This window comes from Rhinoderma darwinii, chromosome 3, assembly GCF_050947455.1.
Source record: "Rhinoderma darwinii isolate aRhiDar2 chromosome 3, aRhiDar2.hap1, whole genome shotgun sequence".
NCBI classification, from domain to species: Eukaryota; Metazoa; Chordata; class Amphibia; order Anura; family Rhinodermatidae; genus Rhinoderma; species Rhinoderma darwinii.
Window position 1 is genome coordinate 208,775,964 of NC_134689.1, and position 20,283 is coordinate 208,796,246.

A 20,283-nucleotide genomic window follows, 5' to 3' on the forward strand; every position below is an offset into this window, starting at 1 on the left:
ATTTTTATGTGGTGTGTTTTGTTTTTTTCAAAAGCGTAAAAATACGCTTCATATGAACAATACAGTGTATTTCCAAGCGAAAACAATGGGAAACTGTTTGCGGAGTATTACAAGTGTATTGTGGAGATAACACGAGTGTCTACACTCTAAAATACGCCTGAAAATAAGCCGTGTGAACATACTTTTTTTCCCTAAGTGATCAGGCTCAGCTGGCATAGCTACAAACTCATTTTCTTTTCACCTCTGGATGCCTGAACTTACTTTGAATTGTTTTTCACCTTCCCTATTGTGTTTTTCCATTGAGTGGATGCCTCCTGTGTGTTACATTCAACAGAACATGTTATATATATAAAATTCTCAACTCAGCAATATTTCTTATTTTAAATGCAGTTTTGTAAGTTGACCCCCTAATCAATCTTCCTGTCGGCCATGACTTTTATCCCACTCTAATGTGTGTCTGTTTTCTTTCACAACTATACAGGGGAGGATACAGAGGACGTGTGGTATTAGATGTCCTGAGAAAGGAAGATAGCAGTATTTATTTTGGTTGTGCTCTTAATTATTATTAGATACTGCACATCTTCCCATGAAACCTGATGTTAATTTCATGATGTAGCTCATAGCTACATCATGAAATACAGTGCCGATCTACAATTTAAAGACCAGCACCAGTGTTAAAGGGGTATCCCACAGGATATTTCATAAATCTTTGATAGGTGTGGTTCCACCTATTGGGAGAACAGATGCCTATGACCTCTGTTCGATGATTCCTTGCCGTCACATTTTCCATACACTTCAATGGAGAGGTGCTCACACTTGCTTGCAACCAGCTCTATTAAAGAAATTGGAAGTTACAGAAAGAGCTGAGTAATGCAGCACACTCGGCTTAGTGTGTAAGTATCAGGCTTGTTGAAATCTTACATACTTGATCCTGATTTAGATGTCGAGAGGCAGTCGGAATGCCCCATACATATCAGATTATTGGCAGATTCTGCTGAAATCGGTGGGATACGCGCACAGTAGTAATGTGTATGGTCAGCCATTGATGAATGATTGAGCTGTTAGATTCTGAAAGAAGTAATACAAAAGGAAGTCCTACCTATGCTTAGACCATAGAAAATTCTCTATACATGTTTATGGTGATCAAATTTTTCAATAGCACCATTGAAGACAGCAGGTGCAAAGCCTTAAAGAGAATTTCCGTCTTTGAATATCATTTTGTGTTTTTTAATCTAAATGGATTTGAATCTCTGGGCTGATTCATTAGTTAATATATCGTTATAGTGGTCACAGCTTTGTGTTCTGATACAGAGCTCAGAACCTCCTTCATAGACAGAGATTTAAAAAATAACATTTTGGCTACCTGCAGCTACCACTAGAGGGAGCTTACGGCATACTGTTATACAATGAACTCAATGATAAGACAGTATGCAGCAAGCTCCCATGTTCTTGTGGCAGATACAGGTAGCCAGCATGCTAACTTTTAAATCTATGTCTATGCAGAGGATTTGGAGCTCTGTATCAGAAAAATGGAGCTCCTACCACTGTGAAGATATATTAGGGAATTAATCGGAACCGCATTTTGGACCTAAAAAAGACATGATGATAAAAGGAGATTCACTTTAAGGAGGACCTGTCAAGTCCCCAGAAAAGGTAATCTGCTGCCATTCCTGTGTGGTGGCACATAACCTTTAATGGGGGATATGGCAGGTCTTCTTTAACTCCTTCCCGACATTTGACGTATCCATACGCCAAAGTCTGGTAGGGGAAGTATGGAACGGGCTCACGGAGTGAACCCGCTCCATACGATGCGGGTGTCAGCTGTATGTTACAGCCGACACTTCAGAGTAAAGAGCGGGATCGCGTTCGAGCGCGATCCCACTCGTTTAACTCGTTAAATGCCGTGGCTTAATAGCGACTGCGGCATTTAAATCTTTAGAAAGATGGGGGCGAGCCCTTCTAACAGCTCATCGCGCCCCCTGCAATGCAATCGCGGGGTGGCAATGGTTGCTATGGCTGCCTGGGGGCCTAATGAAGGCCCCCAGGTCTGCCATCTTTGTGCTCCTATGAAGCGCTGCCTCGGGCAGGGCTTAATAGAAGCCTGTCAGAATCACAATATACTGCAATACATTAGTATTGCAGTATATAGTGCAAGTGATCTAACTGGTTGAATCAATCGCTGGTTGAAGTCCCCTAGGGGGACCAATAAAAAAAAGTAAATATTAGTAACATAAAGTTGTTTTTTTAATGTAAAAAAAATGTGAATATTAAAAGTTAAAAAAAACAACCTTTTCCCATTTACCCCCTAGAGCATAGTAAAAAAAATAAAATAAACATAATTGGTATTGCCGCATCTGTAAATGTCTGAACTATTACAATATATAATTATTTAACCAGCACGGTGTACGCCGTAAAAAAAAATAAAAAAATGTTAACGCCAGAATTTTTGGGTCACCTCATCTCCTACAAAAAATGAAATAAAAAGTGATCAAAACATCGCATTTACCCCAAAATTGTATCATTAAAAACTAGCCACTTAATCGATGGAAAAAGGGAAGGGAAGGGGTTAAAGCATATCTGCCAGCAAAAAAAGGCAGAACTATATATCCCCTGTATACATATAAAGAAGGGGCCATGTTATTTACATAAATACGGCTGCATACTTGCATGTAGCAAGCACCAGAAATTGCACCTGTAAGCAAATTTGGGTGTCCAGCAGGTGGCACATAATTTTTTTTTTTGTATGGCATTCCCACTACTCCAGCATGTTTGATTGCCTCCTCAGCACTAGCGTCAGAAGGAAATCAGAAGAAATTTTGCATGGGAGCTGGCTTATTAAAGCCTGCTCATGTACATCAGAGCACATATTAGAGATATACTCTGACAAAGGCAATATCTTCCATTAGAAACAACAGGCCTGTCCCTATAGGTGGCCTGTGGAGAAAGATAGCAGTGGCTTCTCAGGGACAGGACAAGTTTATACTTCATGTAGAGGGGGTTGGCGCAGTAGTCCATATTATTTTCTTATATACAAACTGTACAGCTCTGTTGTATACACTGATAGTATACTTATCAATATTGTATTTGGCAATCTCCTCTAAAAGTTCCAGTATCTATGGAATGACAGTCCTGTCTGTTACATTTTCACTTGCTGACTTGCAGCTTACTGGAGACCACTTTGTGCCTACATGCTTCTGAGATGTAAATCTGGTACTGACTCTGGCTCTGCACTTGTAGATTGTAAGCCTACAGGTACCATACCTCCCAACTTTTGAATTCGGAAAAGAGGGACATTTTAAGCCACGCCCACTATCCCGCATAAACACATCAAATCACGACCAGATCCATCTTCAAATAACAAGATCATATTCTCACTACAGATCTCTAGACTTACAATTACAAAAAAAAACTATGGATATCACCAATATTATGGATCAGGTTATATCGTCTTTATGTTACTTTTCCTAACTTGGGTATAACCATCACCACTCACCATCAGAAGAAGGCAGGAGTCTTGCAGCGGCTTTCTCACTGGTGTCGATACCGGCCCGGGAGTGGACCAGTCCAGTCACCTGACCTGTCACCTGCCCGGTGAGGTCAGATGACAAGGTCAGGTGACTGGACTGGTCCACTCCCTGGCCGGCATCGATCCCAGTCAGAACACCACCGCAAGACTCCTGCCTTCTTCTGACGCTGATCACTGCTGCGGTCGTCTGGCATGCTGTTTTGATACAGCTGCAGCGCCCAGCGGGACATTTTGCAGACCGCCCGGGACGGCGGGACCCCGGTGAGAAATCTGGACTGTCTCGCCGGATCCGGGCGGTTGGGATGTATGCAGATACAGTAGGACCCTCTAGACTTTTGCTGAACTGTGAATATCCCTATGCAGTGTATGCACAGTGCTGTACGCAATATTTGTGCTATATACACAACATTACAATTATTAATATGTCGAAGCATTAAAATTATGTTTTTATCCTTTGTTGTTTACAGTAAAATTAAGATGGTTTACAATGATAAATCCCTTGTGTAAATCTTTACTGGATGTCTAGTGACCTTGGTTGGATGAATACTGACTGGCTGAAGCTGTGCAATGATTAACAGGGAAATCCGTGGTGTGAAGAACGTCAGCCAACAAGCCCAAAATATAACTGTGACATGATGTTTCAATTAGGAATTAATGCTAAATCTAGTAAAGGGGACCTCTCAGCAGTTTCTAGGTCTCAAAACTGCTGACAGGATGATATAGAGGAGAGGAAGGGCATTTTAAACATACCTTTTGCATAACAGAGAAAATGATGTTCGATTGCCCCGGCACGTAGATTTCGAGTGCCACTGAGACGGCACTTGATGCACGCTGCAAACTCCAACCCTCTGGCTCTAACGGTCTCCTGATTGCCCGCCAGAGCCTTCACTCAGAGCAGAGAGTGGCACTTGCGACTGCCGCACCAGGGAGATTAAACGATGGTAACTTTAAATTGCTCTCCCCCTCACATATATCACCCTGTCAGCAGTTTTGAGGTCTCAAAACTGCTGACAGTTTACACTTAATATAAAATACAGCTAAGGCCCTGTTCACATCACGGTTTTTGGCTCCATTTAACGTATACGCCAGGAAAAGCTCCCTAAATGTACATTAAAGTTAATGGAGGCTGATTGCGGGGGCACTGATGCCTATAACGGATGCCATACACTGGCATCCATTATCCATAGGGTGTAATGGCAATTGTTTAAAGTTTATGTCATGAGCCTTTCTTTGCCCGTGCCATCACTATGACGTAAATTTACATAATTTCACTGGAACTGAAAAGTTCCCATGACGTAAATGTACATCAGGGGGCAGGAAGGAGTTAACAAAAAAAACAAAAACATTTCTAAACAATTCAAGTATGCATGCACCCTCAGTCACACTGGTGTTATGGCTTCCATTTTCACAGGATCCATGATGCATAGGACTGATCGGTCATGATCCATGTGAAGGATCCGTTATGATCCATCATGATGGATAGGCCTTAGGATAGGCCATCAATAGCTGTCCTTAGGCAAAATTGATGGCCTATCCTTAGGATAGGCTATCAATTTTTAGGGACCGGAAAACCCCTTTAATCCTATATCATGGAAAACTCCTTTAAAGAGATAATTGTAGGAATGTTACTAGAGCTATCCCTCCTTAAAACTACATATGCAATTTGTACATTTGTGTTTTCCAACAGAAATTAGTAATGAAAAACCTCCATAGAAAGAGCATTTTGCGGGTTGAAAATGAATCCCACATATATTTTTACGAGTATAAACCGCATTTCCAAAACACACCACTCCAGGTTTCTGTGAATTTGACCTATAGGTGCTTTGCTGTTTAGTACTAGTTGTGTCCAAATTTACTAAATTGGGGAAATCAAGTAGAGCAACTATTAATTTACCTGATAATATTTAGCTAATGCATATTTATTAACAAAACTATTAGAAAGAAACTCTTGTTAATTAATGTATTTATCTTCTAGGTGAATGTAGAAATCTGCAAGATCTAAATCTGTCAGAGTGCCGAAACTTAAATGTAAGTGTATTCGTATGCATTTCAAAATCTCAGATTACTATGTTCAGATGGCATGGCTATTTGCATCCAGATCCATATACATTCTTTTTTTTCATGTCGGCGATGTTTCCATCAGATACTAAGCTATACATGAAAATATAGTTATCAATTCGCTAGCAGCTTTCTGAAATAGTTATTAGTGGCATGGGCTCAAGTATCACCTACCTCTTAGCCCAACTGGTGCGACTCCAACCAATTGCTAGTACAGGGGTTATAGGTACCCCGTTCCTCCTCACTGCATGACCGCGGTTTGAAGGAGTTTGTATGGAGCTGCGGTTGAGCATGCACACAATCTCCATAAAAGTTATGTGGGGTGGAGGCCCCTGGTCAAAAACTCTTGGTTGGGGCCCTCTCTCCAGTAAGAGTGTTATATAATACATGGCTAAATTAAGCTTACCATACACATTAGATAGTTGTCAGCAAATCCCACAAATCTGTTAACAATATAGTGTGTATTTGGGCAGCCCAATTGTCCCCTGGTGTCTGCTATTGGGGAAACCAAGGAAGCATATTTATGTCTTCTGCCACATATTAAAATAAACTTATTGTTGGAGGTACACTAAAACTGATGTGTCTTGCTGCTGGGGCTGTCTGGGATGCATTTGAGGGAACTGGAAAGCTGTGGAGAACCCTGGGCAATTGCCCTTTTTGGCCGTGTTGTAATTTGGCCATTTGTTTAGATGTAAAAAATATTAAAGAGAAGTCAAACAATGAAATAATTTTGCTACCATATTAAAAGTTTTAGTTGAACGATACAAAAAATGATCAGTCATAAATTGGTAATTTGCCATTCACATTTAAACGATTTGTCAGACATCCGTTCATGTGGAACAAGTCTCAATAGATATGTTTGTATCTAATTAGAAATCATCTTGTGTGTTTATAACAACCACAATTCAAGAATTTGTAAAATTGTGGATTGTATTTCGAGGGTCAGCAGATAGACTGAGCCTTGTGGGAGGACACATTCCATCTCATATTTCTCGTTTTTAAAGTGTAACAACCCACAAAATGACACAAAGTACAGTATTGTACAAAAGCACATCAAGCATTTCTATATGAGGATTTGATATTACACAAAAAATAGTATTCTATACATATTTATTATAACCTAAAAGCTTTTATTTTTGTCTAAACCTAAATGCATTTAAATTTAAGGACTGGGTAGCGTTTTCAGTAATTACAGGTTTTTTAATAAGTTGCAGTAAGAAGTCGCGGAGACTATGGTTCTTTAATGGAGAACATAGACCGTAATCAGGCTTGAAGGCGTTGTCTGAGAAAAGAAATAGGAAGCAGCGTAGCATGCAAGCTACGTGGTTTCCGTAATTACCATTCAGTTCTATGGGAGTTACGGAAACCGCTTAGCTCAGCGAGCTATGCTGTTTTCTTCTTCATGGTCAGAAATCACAGCCACAACACAGAGAGGTAGAACAGGGTTTAGGGGGCTCCATTCTGGAGATAGGTGCGGGTCCCAGAGTTGGGACCCGCATCTATCTGACATTTATGACATATCCCGTGGATATGTCATAAATGTCCCTAATGGGAAAACCCCTTTTTTAACACTTGTTTTTGATCGAAAACATGAGACACAGCCGGATTTGTCGCATGATGAATACCAGTGGTGCACAACATACCCCCTTTGACTTACAAAAGGGTCCGTTGGTTTCTGCCGAGGGCTCTGTCCTTTTTGTGCATTAGGCCATACCTCTGTTATTCCTCATGGAAATGAATGAAAGATTTTGAAAACAGGGCATTACCATTCCCCTTACCAATAGGGTGGGTCCCTTCGCAATCCTAGACTGTCCGCATTGAGTGGACAGTATCAGAGGTTGGAGGGGAAAACTCCATTGACAAATAGAATGGTAACACCCACTTTTCAATTTATTTATACATTACTAGGAGGAATAACAGAGGACCAGAGGGAAAGCTCTAGAATTGTTATTTTTTTGGGGGTATGCAAGTAGTTAGTAAAACAGACATGTTAGGAGAGCTGACCGGTCCCCTTTAAGATGTAAAGTTACAGCATCTTATTTAGTGAGATCAGAAAAATATTTTCTGTACCATTTAGACTCATTACCACACACGCTTACGTGTACACCCATACGAAGAGTGTTATGTTCTACAAATGTTTATTTTGGATTTTGTTTTCCCAGGAAGAAGCAATTCGAGTTATTTGTGAAGGATGCCCAGCACTACTTTATCTTAATATATCTCTTACGGATATAACGAATGCCACAATACGGGTTATGTCAAGGTAAGTGTTCTGTGATGAATATTCTTCTTGTACTGAAATACCAGGCACACTTTATATTCTACACGATTGGTATTGCCCACATTACTTGGTTTGTCTGCTGAGAAAATAGCTAAAATAGTGACATGTAATAAGATGTTGAAATAAAAATGGTGTCACAGTCAATGCTTACAATGCCTATGTTATTTGGAATGGAAATCAATTACACCTGTCTTTAGCCTAAGGCTATATACACACTGCTTTATGGGGCTATGTTCTGCAGTGGCGCATAACATAAAATCCTGATGTATGCCACTGTATATCATACAGTGGCATACTTCATTTATAGGCCCCCATGCAAAAAAACTAATCAAAACACCTAATGTGCAGTATACGTTTGTGTTTTGCGGTACCCGAATGTATAGAAAAAACGCAGCAAGCTGCGCTTTCCTATAGAGTTAAAAAAAAAAAAAAAAAGGTACTGTATACCAATGTATACCTGCCACATGCATGCCAACAAAAGGACACACTTTCCCTGAACATGCTTTTTGAACGCAGTGTGAACAGCTCCTAAAGAAGATTTTTCAGTACAGGATATGAAAACAATTCAATATCCGTTGGATGCTATTCTATTTTCCTCTCCTTGAAACCTCACACCAAAGCCTAAGGCCCCATGCACATGACTGTAAAATCACCCATAAGTACGGACCGTAATAACGGACCCATTCATTTCTATGGCCGACGGACACCTTCCCGTATATTTACGGGAAGGTGTACGTGCCGTAGAAACTTTCCTTAAAAAATAGGACATGTCCTATTTTTTTTTTTTACGGACCGTGCTGCCATATTTTATAGCGGGAGCACGGCCCTGTAAATGCGGACGACTGTCCGCATAATTCCAAACACGGTCATGTGCATTGGGCCTTAGGCTTTAAGAGGTTGCCTATGCTGCATGTAGCTTTTACACCTTGATGTTGAAGATTATTGTGGTTATGGTTAAAGCATCCATAATAACTATTCAGTAAATTGCTGCTTGTATCATCGCTAGCTCGGGCTCACATATTTTAGTTATAATTTATTTCATAACTAACTCCTTGTTCTTATATTCATTCAAACTCTTTCCTGTGTCTACATTACTGGTAAAAACACCAACTTACTACGGGCTGTTCAGACATAAAATAAACACTAACATACAAATGTTCCAATGCACAGCAGCCTGCAGTGATATTTTATAGGTATAGTTTGCCAAAAATAGCATTAATGTCTACTGGACAGGATATATTTAATGGTAAATAAACAGGCAAGCCATGTTCATAATTTTTTTTTAATGAAAAAACATTCTCATTTATAATGGACCCATCAAATTAACATTTCATAGATGATGGGTTTCTATATTTGTTAAAGAATTTTTCGTAAAAGTGATGGCATATCGCTAGGATAGGATGATCGGTAGGGGTACCCCCACGATCCTGACAATGAAGGCGTACCTTTCTAAGTTTTTCCTGCACATAAAGGAGTATACATCATATTGCCGAACATCACGTGTTCCTCCACAAGACAATACAGTGGATTGTAGGTTACAGAAACGTGTAATATCTATTCAGTTTCTCACTTATGATATCATGTTAAACATTCAAAAAGCAAAGGATTTCTGCTAGTTACTAGCATACCTTGTGTAACTCAGTGATATTTTTTACCGTCTGTGTAGGTTGAGTCATAAAGAAGTAAATTGAAGTGTATTGGCAGAGATCAAGGACATGCTGGCTCCCCTGGCACAGAAGGAGCTTGTAAAGAAAACATAGTAGAGTTTTTATGTTCAAATACTAGTTGTACAATATCCACATTTAGTCCTCCCTAATAACCCTCCTACTTCTCCATTGATCTTACTACATAGAATTGCAGCATTTCTGCAGACCGTTATATTTGTCAGTACACAAGAGGCTAGGAGTTTGGGGAGTCCTTCTTGAAATGCATTTCCAGCTCTTACTGTGAAACATAAAGAAACTTCTACTCTCTGCAAAAAGTTTCTTGAAGCAAAAAGATCTGCCTACACAACAATGAGCTGGTTTCTACGCGGGCAGTTCTGCTTCTATCTTTCTAGTCTTTTTTGTCGATCATGTTTAATTCATTGTGATCTGTATCTCTCTTATCGTCCTTCTATTAGATACCTGCTCAACCTGCAGTATCTCAGTGTAGCTTACAGTCGAAAGTTTACAGACAAAGGCTTACAGTACCTTGGATCTGGAAAAGGATGTCACAAGATCATGTACATAGATCTGTCCGGCTGCACTCAGGTTGGTCTGTTCACTTTCTTTTCATGCAAATAGAAAGGGAATCCTTGGAGCGAGGAAGGGTGTCTCACTCTCATTGTGCATCCAACTAGTGCTGGTCCTTCAGGAAACTTGAGCGGTTTTAAATTACAAGGCTGCAGCTGCTTAGGCTCTCCTTAGGCACAGCACTATATGCACTGGCTGAATTCCAAGGCAGTGTCATGCTTATAAACAGCTAAGACTTACTGGCTAATGAAAAAAAGACCTAATCTTTTCTCCAAATCTCTCCTCTTTGTTATAAATAAGCAGTCACATTTACCTCTTTTTTTGAAGAACAAGTTTAAAAATATATTTAGAAAAACATAGTAAATGACGTAAAAAGTCTTTTTAGTTACATAAATATTTCTCTCCAGTAAAAAATGCTGCGTGTCACTAACTTGCTGCTGAGAAGATTTGATGAATTAAGTGTGAATTAAGCATCAAATCCTTTGTGGATGTAAAAATGTCTCGTGCATTTTGATAAGAGAAATCTTGTCTGCTGTTTGGTAGACAGAGCTATGTTTTGCCATTTGTTTCTTTTTTACAGTTACTTTTTTTTAGATCGTTACTTTTATTAAAAATATTGGTAATAGTCTAAAAGGTTAGGATCCGTTCACATCACATTTATTCATGGTGAATGCTCCCGGCGTACTTGCTAAAAGGTGTACACAAGGCTTGAATAGTGTTCTTTTGGCCCCCATCAGGCTGGTATGTGTCCATATACCTTTTTTTGTTATGGAATAACGCGGTATATATGCCACTGTATGGTATATGACTCAGGCATACGTTTAACGTATAATGAAAAGCTTTTGAAAAGCCCATAACACATACATTAAACGGATACCATATTAGTCTATGGATGACGAAAGCCTGTGATAGACGCCTAATAGTGGCAGCCACCACCCATAGACTATAATGGTATCTGTTTAATGGATACGTCATGAACTCTCATGAACACAGCACATGACGTATCCGTTTAATGGATTACATTATCGTCTATGGTGACTGTTGTAATCGTTATGGAATCTGTCACAGCCTACATTTAACGTATACATCGGGAGCTTTTCCCAGCATATACTTCAAACGTAGGCAAATAAACGTGTTTTGAACATTGCTTTACTGGCACACCTTTATTGAAGGTTTCAGTTTACAACTTACAATCACAAAAAGTTGATTATGGCACTAGAGCCAGGCCTCGCAGAATATATAAAGCAATATAAGCAATAGATATTTAGCACCCAGCGGCAATGTAATGTGCTACAGTTGGTGACAAAGTGATGTATTATTGTAAAAAAGAAAAAGTGCGACACTCATGAATTGCATTAAGATAGAAAAAGTCAGCCATTACTCGCTTAAAAATTGACCCAATTTATACCGGTTTGGTGCGCTGCCTATATCGTATGCCACAGCAACGTTAGAAATCACTTATGTAATATTCAACCAAAAAAAAAGTGTCAGTGTTTGGGACAGGGCCACATATAGAAAGAATATAAATTATTAATAAAAAATGAGAAAATTGAAATGTAAATATGTATACGAATAGTCCAATAAGGATATAATGGTTTAAGACGTTCACAACTGCATCCTTCCATGGTGTTACCACAGTAATGGAAGTGACTCAGTCCAGGTAATCCAATAAGAGTATTTTGGTAGTTGTCAGCAAATGAAGCAAGCCAGTCTGGGCGATCATGGTAGAGGATTCAAGAACCAGCAAAATACACAGTCAAGTCACATTATTATGACCACCAGCTAATGTCCAGAGTAACCGCCATGTGCAGCACGGACAGTAGCTAGACTGGCTGGGAGGGACTTAATAAGGTGCTGGTAGATTTTTTACGGTATCTGGATCCATACTGACAGCAGTGCATCCCGCATTTGCTGGAGGGTGCGTGGGGGAGGATCCAAAGAGCGAACAAGACGATCGAGGTGGTCCCACAGATGCTCAATTGGGTTCAAGTCTGGCGAATTAGGGGGCCAGGGAAGTACTTGGAAGTCTTGGTCGTGCTCTTCCAACCATTGTGGGACTTTTCTAGTCATGTGACATCTCGCATTGTCTTGCTGGAAGATTACATCTGCCCCAGGGAAGAAAAACACCATGTATGGGTGGACGTGATCTGCAATGATGGAATCGTACCTAAATTGGCTCCGAGTGCTTTCCACACGGATGAGAAAAAATTCCCGAGACCATAACGCTGCCTCCACCAGCTTGTGTTCTTCCAGCAATGGTTGCAGGGTGTTTGTTCTTTGATGTTTCTTGCCTGACATGCCAACGTCCATCCATTCGATGAAGCAGAAAACTTGACTTATCGGAGAAGGCAACCCTTTGCCTATCATCAGTGGTCCAATTCTGATACTGCTGTGCAAATTGAAGCCTTTTTTTCTGATGCACCTTTGTTAGCATAGGAGCAGTGACCATCGATCTGCTTTGGAGTCCAAACTCAGTAGGGTTCGCTGAATTGTTGTTTTAGGCACACATCTGGTAGCCTCCTGGTTGATTTTCACGGTGAGCTTCTCTACTGTAATGTGTCGTTTAGCTCTCAAGCATCTTCGTAGCCGAAGTTCACTTCTCACCTCACATCAATGGCACTTTGTGCTCTGCAGTTTCCACGTCGGTTTTTCCAAATGGTTCCATTTGTCCACTCACGATACACTTTCACCACAGCAGCACGCGAACAGTTGGCAAACTGCGCTGTTTGAGAAATACTGCTACCCTTGGCCCGAAACTCATCCCTTTTTGCAACTCTGATAAATCACCCCTTTAACCCATGGCAACGACGAGTAATATGTGTTCAGACAGCCTATAGCACACCTTATATACCCACCAAGCCAGCCCTTGACACATCACTTCCTTCATGGGCTACACGCTGCCAACGACGAAAGTAGGAGGTGGTCATAATAATGTGACTCGACTGTAGATGCCAGATGGAGTTCAAACTGGGATCAGAGGTAATATATGGAGACATCTAACATTGTAACCACAGGGGCAGTACAATGGTACAAAAAAAATTGTGCAATTCCAGCCTAGGGGGAAATTTCAAGGGCTAAACGGATATTAAAAGAACAATACAAATGAACCATAATGTGTAATTGATAAAACCTAAAAAAGTTGTAAATATATGACATATTAAGAAAAATAATATTATGAAAAATAAACGACTAAATGATAAGTAATAAGTGGTAAAGCCACAGAAAAGATGTTAATAAACAATGTAAATAAAGTCTCAAGAATGGGTCATGAACTGGTGAGTAGGAAAAAAAGTCCCTATCGGAAGGATTCAGCGGACGCCAAGAGTCTAGTAGTTGACGGTCATGCAGGGATCGTCTGATATGACGAAGGCAGTTGTGAAAGAGATGAGACATACCTCTAGAAACGTCCAATGAAGGCTCTAGTGCGAAGTTAAGTCATCGAGTAGGACTACGAACCAGGTGAGGGCTGGTTCCTGACCTACATTTATCAGATAAAGAGATGCGAAAGTATACATATGAGAAGCAATGCGTCACTTGAGCAGAAGCATGAGTCCCTCTCCATCACTGCGAGACTTTATAAAATCCCAATGCAAGGAGTGTAGGATCAAGAGACTAAGGTATGTGGAAGGAAACCATGGGTTAGACAATTTGTATAGTTTCACACAGCTAAGTTGGGTATCCTCGAGGAATGCTACGTGGAGACGTTTGCTCTTTAGTAGATTCAGCAGAACGGAACGTTTTTCGGAACTGTATAGGCCCTTAACAAATAAGAGACCCCATAGCAAGATCAGATTAGGTGGAGGAAGACATCCTCCTCCAGGAAACCGCTTGGCCACTTGGGGGAGAAAGAGGAGAAGAAGAAACCGAAGGAAAACTGTAGTGTAGAGAAGGATAAAAAAGACAGAAGGGAAAGAACTAAGATAGAGGAGAAAAAGAGGATTGCGGTAAAAGCTAGACTCCCTCGCAACGGTAGACAGAAATAGGTCTGGTAAATATATGTTTCAGGAATGTCCCAATTCCACCCAAGCGGAAAAGTTGACTAGAAAATGGAATAACCCAATCCAGACCAAGAAATATTTGCATGTATGAGTAAAATAGACCCCACGAGGGGCTTCAGACCTCCCAGCCACATCCAGCACACGATATACACATGAGAGTTTGTGGGAGGGGCATCTGAGGAGCAGCATATGTATGGATCATTAGGGGGGTCATGAGTTGGGGACATGGCATGACTATGTGTGAAAAACTGGAAGCACAGGCCACACATTCCTGTTATATGCCTCAATACAAAGCACCAGGGCGGCGTCATCCATAGTACCGCTCCACAGTAGGGGGTAGTAAGTGACAGCAAATTAGTCCTGTCACCACCGGGCAGATATGTTGGGATCACAGTGGGTGCAAGGCTTCTAGGGAAGAGAGCCACATAAAACAATTCACCTGCAAGGGCACTATTAGAAGTACATGGGCCTAGAGAGAGAATGGAAGGGCACGAGGGGGAGAGAAGGGGTGGAGGAAATGGGAAGATGGGGAAGAAATGATAGACACTATGCATTCATTACATAAATACAGTCATAAGAGCATAAAGTTAGGAAAGTAAAACATAATAAAGGCATGTTGGAGGCGAGTCTTAAGCTCCCCCTCTCCGCATTAAAGGCTTAAACAGCATTAGGTAGCAGGAACAAGAGTGCATAACTGTGCAACAGAATGGTAGAGGGGCTTGTGGATGAGCTTAAAACAGCTCAAACACACCTTCAAATAACCAGGGAATCACACTGCATAAGGCCCAGCATACATAAGCTTAATAAAGTGAAAGATCAGTCATATCTGGGTCTGCGGGATCCTGCCCTGAGTGCAGCAGCGGCTGCTTGGTGGGATCTCACCTCCTAGGAGAAAGGCCTGAGGGAGAATAGAGTCACCATTTTTTCCATGTCAGACGAGGCTTGTCGGGGATAGGTACCTCACAAGTGGCGGAAGAGTGGAGGAGCGGGAGGCACAAGCTGGAACAGTCTTCTTCCGTCTCAGCATCACAATGTGCAAATCAAGGTAGGATTCGGGTTAAACGGCACTCGTGGACACGGAGCTCCTAAAACACACGTCCTCACCCTGCCATAGCTAATCCACGCTCCTGATTTATCAATATTTAATTTGCTCAGACGCAGCTATACTGTCTTTTTTTTAACTCGTTTTATTGAAATCTGGTGTAATAACAAGTACACAAGTCAGAAGCATCTGACTTCAGAATAAATCACAGTGATATGGAAAGCCATACATAAATAAAGTCGAGTAAGCATATCAGTATTGTATCAATCCGTACAGCAAAAAGGAATTATATGCATTCCAGAAATATCAATATTACCTTTTGTAAACGCTAGAGATTGTAAGTGACAATATTACTAATGAGATATGTAGAATTCAGGGTCTCCCTTCATGTCTGTACTGTATTGCTTAATGGATCAACAGAGGAGCTCACTGCCAGAGGGCAATTATTCCATATATCCAAGACCTTGGAAAACTTGGCGGCACAACCACGATTTTGATAAACAATCTTTTCAAAAGGTATCACAGAATTTACCAATCTTTACCAATCTAATCCAATGACTAAGGGTTGGAAGGTAATTATTCATCTAATGTTGTGGTTTTCCGTGCCAAGAGTAAAGATTTTGGTGTGGTGACTCCATATCTCATCATCCAAGATGCCAAATAGACAAATTTTAGAGTATAAAGGGATGGGCATATGTAGCAAGGAAGAAGTATAGGGAAACTATCTCCGTCCACAAGCCACGTATGGGGTTATAGGTCCATATCATGTGCCAGAAATCAGCCTCTGGAGTATGACATCGCAAACTATCTGCAGAGGGTGGTCTACACATTCTATATAACCTTACAGGGGTTATATATGATTAATGTATTATACATAGCTGGATCATTCTATTATTTGCTGATGGAGATACATGAAGGTGGGATTCTAAAATATTCCAGTCATCCGATTTAATATCAGGAATCGGCAGTTTCCATTTATCCTCCACGGGAAGGGGAGAGGAGTTCACTGTTCTGGATAACAGGTAAGTATAGAGAGCAGACATCAGTCACTGCAGGGCCGGCCTTAGGTTGGATGGCGCCCTGTGTGGGACACTCTATTGCTGCCCTCCACAAATACAGGCAAATATATATATATTTATATATATATATATATATATATATATATATACACGCACATGTATAGACATACACACGCACATGCACGCACGCACACACACACAAACACACACAAACACACATGAGGCATGTATACACATACACACACAAGGCATGTATACATACAGAGGAGACATGTATACATACATGGTATGCAAAAAAAATTGGGACATAGAATGTAATTAAAACCACAGTGCCCTCCGTAGATGCTGCCACAGTGCCCTCCGTAGATGCTGCCACACTGCCCTCCGTAGATGCTGCCACACTGCCCTCCGTAGATGCTGCCACACTGCCCTCTGCAGATGCTGCCACATTGCCCTCTGCAGATGCTGTCACAGTGCCCTCTTCAAATGCTGTCACAGTGCCCTCTGCAGATGCTGCCACAGTGCCCTCTGCAGATAATGCCACACACACAAGTAGATAGCTCCATTGGGGCTCCCTCTAGGAGTGGAATCCCCAGCCAGAGCGTTGCCGATGCTTTGGCTGGGGATTCCTCTGCTGTTGGAGCCCCTGACGTCACTGTCCATACACAGTGATGTCAGGGGATCCTCCTGGACCGAAATGTGATATCAGGGGCAACCCCAGAGCCGGTGTCCCGGAGCAGAGCACTAGTATAGGCTCTGCGCCGGAGCTCTGGGGAAGCCACTGACATTAGTGTCCACATATGGACTTGCCCAGAGCTGGGGTCCCGGAGCAGAGCCCCTTCTAGCACTCTGCCTGGGATTCCAGTTCTGCTCCTGACATCACTGTCCATATATGGACATGGATGTCAGGGGCAACACCAGAGCTGTAGTCCCGGGCAGAGCGCTAGTAGGCTCTTCCTGGGATTCCAGCTGTGCTCCTGACATCACTGGGACTCCTGTTCTGGGGAAGCCCCAGACATCGCTGTCCATATGTGGACAGTGATGTCAGGGGATTCCACAGAGTCCCGGAGCAGTGCCTATACTAGCGCTCTGCCCGGGACTCCGCTCTGGGGAAGACCCTGACAACACTGTCCATATATGGACAGCGATGTCAGGGAATTCCACAGAGTCCCGGAGCAGAGCCTATATAGCGCTCTGCCCGGCACTCTGCTCTGGGGAAGCCCCAGACATCGCGTGTCCATATGTGGACAGCGATGTCAAGGGATTCCACAGAGTCCCAGTGCAGAGCCTGTACTAGCGGCTCTGTGTCTCGCGGGCCAAAGATGACAGTCTCGGGGGCCGCATGCTTAAGACCCCTGGTCTAGAGTAATATCAGCATCCAGAGAGATACGCTGGGCACCTGTGGGCTGCAGGAAAGTCAAGTCGGACAGATAATTAGATATGTCTAAATCAGATACCTCTACAGAAGTTTTATACAAAGAGTTGTAATAATCATAGAAGCAGTTTGTGAGGGATTCAGCCTCTGTAAATATACTAGCTGGGGGGGGGGGGCATTAAGCTTCAAGACTGCATTTGAGGCAGAGTGTTGTTTAACCATAAATGCTAACAATTTACTAGATTTACCAAGTTCAAAGTATGATTGTCTATCGAAAAACAATTTGCGCTTGGATTTTACATGTTTTTGCATGTTAGAGCATACAGCCGCTAAAGATCTAACCAGTCAGACCTGTCAGTGTCGTTGGGTTCAGATATATACGATTATTCAGCAGATTTCAACTGAGACCAAATCTCCTCATCTTGGGCAGAAGTACGTTTAATATATGATATGGTTGAAGATAAACATCCATGTAAATATGCTTTTAGGGTGTCCCATAAAAGGAAAGCGTCTGTCTGAGGGTCATGAGTGGACGTAAAACACTCTAATTGGTCTGGGATCCTAGACGCAGCTATACTTCCCCATGAGTTAAGAAGGTAATATTAATAGGGAGAAAATCTTTCACTAGTAAATGAAATACTATGCAGAATAACGGAAGAGGAACATTAGTAGAGTAAAGTAAAGTAGTCCAAAGGCCATCTATCCATCTGGAGGTGATCTAGTCCAGGTGAAGTCCTTGACTCTACTGAGAGAGCCCCAAATAAATAAACCTGGAATTAGTGCTGTGAGGTCCAGCTAAGGCAGTGAGGGGAGGCAAAAAAAAGGGGGGAGAAGGAGTCCAAAGTAATGGTAGGGACCTGTCATAGCTGGGCCAGTGGGCTCCGGTGGGAGAGCAAAGTACTTACTAGCCCCTGGTCAGTTGGTGCAACTGTATATGATCCAGCCTAGGATAAATTTCAGATTACAGTGGTAAGGCCACAGATCGATCCAGGGTGGGCGGCTGGGGATCACAGTGTGTAGCTAAGGAAAAAGGTGTACGATCTCACCTTCAGGTATATTGCAGCAGTGGAGATGGTCATTCCATTGCCAGCCAATTAGAGACCACAACTGGAATAGCTTTAAGAAATATGAAGATATCACTCAGTAGTAGAATGTCCTTTCTTCACGATGTGATGGAAGGGGTGCCCCCAATTGTAAGTGGCATCAGCATCTTAGACTTTGGAGACAACAGGTTGTAGAAGTCGTCTCATGTATAATGTTCGACTTGAAACATCAGAATATAATTTAACATCAGACCTCTCAAGGGATATCGAGCCTTGAGTTCAAGCACCCTGTAAAAAAGTTATTTATTCATATAATAGTGTAGGTGACACAAAACATCTCTTGGGCTAGCAGGATCAGGCGGGCCACTCGGTGCACTCTGTCAATAACATAGTTTGCATCATCGGGTCCTTCGGTCACCAAATTGAACATGGTGGCCATCTTGAGAGTTGGGTTCAGGTACGCCTTTCAGGAGAATATTGTTAAAACGATCTCTATTCTCCTGGTCATCCAGAAGCAGCGAGAGTGACTGTAATCTAGAGCGGGAGGATTCACCCTCTTTTTCCAAAGCAGATAACCTGGCACTCAGGGACACAACAGTGACCTCATCGATCATCTGTCTGAAGGTCAGTTGGTCAGTGTCCCTTGTACATCAGCGACCGCTTTCTGCTGTGCTTGTTCAAATCTGTGGACAAGCAAGTTCAGATCCCGCTTGATCATTGTAGCTCCAAGTGGACCAATGGTTCCACCATAGATGGCATCCTGTTTTAAGAAGGTAATATTAGTAGGAAGAAAATCTTTTACTAGTAAGTGAAATACTATACAGACAAACGGAAGAGGAACATTAATGAGCACATGCAAAGTATAATTATTTGAGCTTTACGCTTATTTATTACTATAGCCGTATAATAATCTTGGTAGTAACACTACAATATTAGTCTACAAAGAGAAATAAAAATGCAAATTTTGCTAAATGTAAAAAAAAACAAAACAATATAGTGGAAAATGAATGTGCAGTTGGTTGGATTCAAACCTAGGACACTAGTGTGGAAAAGAAGCAGTGCTATCCACTGAGCCTCTGTACATATAAAATCAAAAAAGATTTACTTTGCAAATAGTAATAGTCGAATATCCTTTATTTTGTGTATATTTTTTTTTAATGCAGAATGTATGATGGATTCAAAGGATTACAAGGACCACAAATGTTCATTGAGCAAACCTCTGTGTATAAAATGATCAGAAGAGCGACTTATTGTAAATATTCTTTATTGGTCATTTTATGGGGGGTTATTTCATGGCTAATTTAAAGCAGACATTGCTTCGTTTTTATTGTGGTTTCTTCCCCTAGAATTTTGTTGTGAATGTTTAAAGTGTGCTTCCTTCTTGTTTTATTATGGGACATTATGTAAATCTGCTGTACTGTAAATTGTACCAGCAATTTAGCTCTTTAGAAGTAGACACATGGCATTAATAAACTAATGGGACTGAATACTGAACTGTTCCATATACATAAAGGGCTAAGCATTTATCTCATGATTCCCAGTCACTATTTCTATGAAATTATCCTAGCTTATTCTTGTAACTTAAATATGTTTGAAATGTAAAGATATATTAATATTGATGTATAATAATAATATTTGACTGTAAAAACTGAAACTAAAACAATCTTCTTAGAGATTAAGAACCAATCCAGATGGCACAGCCCACCT

The 20,283-nt window shown here is 41.3% G+C and overlaps 2 protein-coding genes across 4 annotated transcripts in view; one reads left to right on the plus strand and one right to left on the minus strand.

Annotated features, from left to right (window-relative positions):
• The window catches only part of LRRC17 (leucine rich repeat containing 17), a 36,756-nt gene extending 26,603 nt beyond the window's left edge, over positions 1-10,153 (minus strand). The window contains exon 1 of the mRNA XM_075857324.1: positions 10,058-10,153. The gene's annotated coding sequence lies outside the window, so the exon portion shown is untranslated. The remainder of the gene's footprint in view (positions 1-10,057) is intronic.
• FBXL13 (F-box and leucine rich repeat protein 13) overlaps positions 1-20,283 on the plus strand; it is a 178,540-nt gene that overhangs the window by 103,387 nt on the left and 54,870 nt on the right. For all 3 annotated transcript variants that reach the window (XM_075857321.1, XM_075857322.1, XM_075857323.1), the window contains exons 10-12: positions 5,502-5,554; positions 7,747-7,847; positions 9,988-10,117. In XM_075857321.1, the coding sequence (XP_075713436.1) occupies positions 5,502-5,554; positions 7,747-7,847; positions 9,988-10,117 (284 nt within the window). The remainder of the gene's footprint in view (positions 1-5,501; positions 5,555-7,746; positions 7,848-9,987; positions 10,118-20,283) is intronic.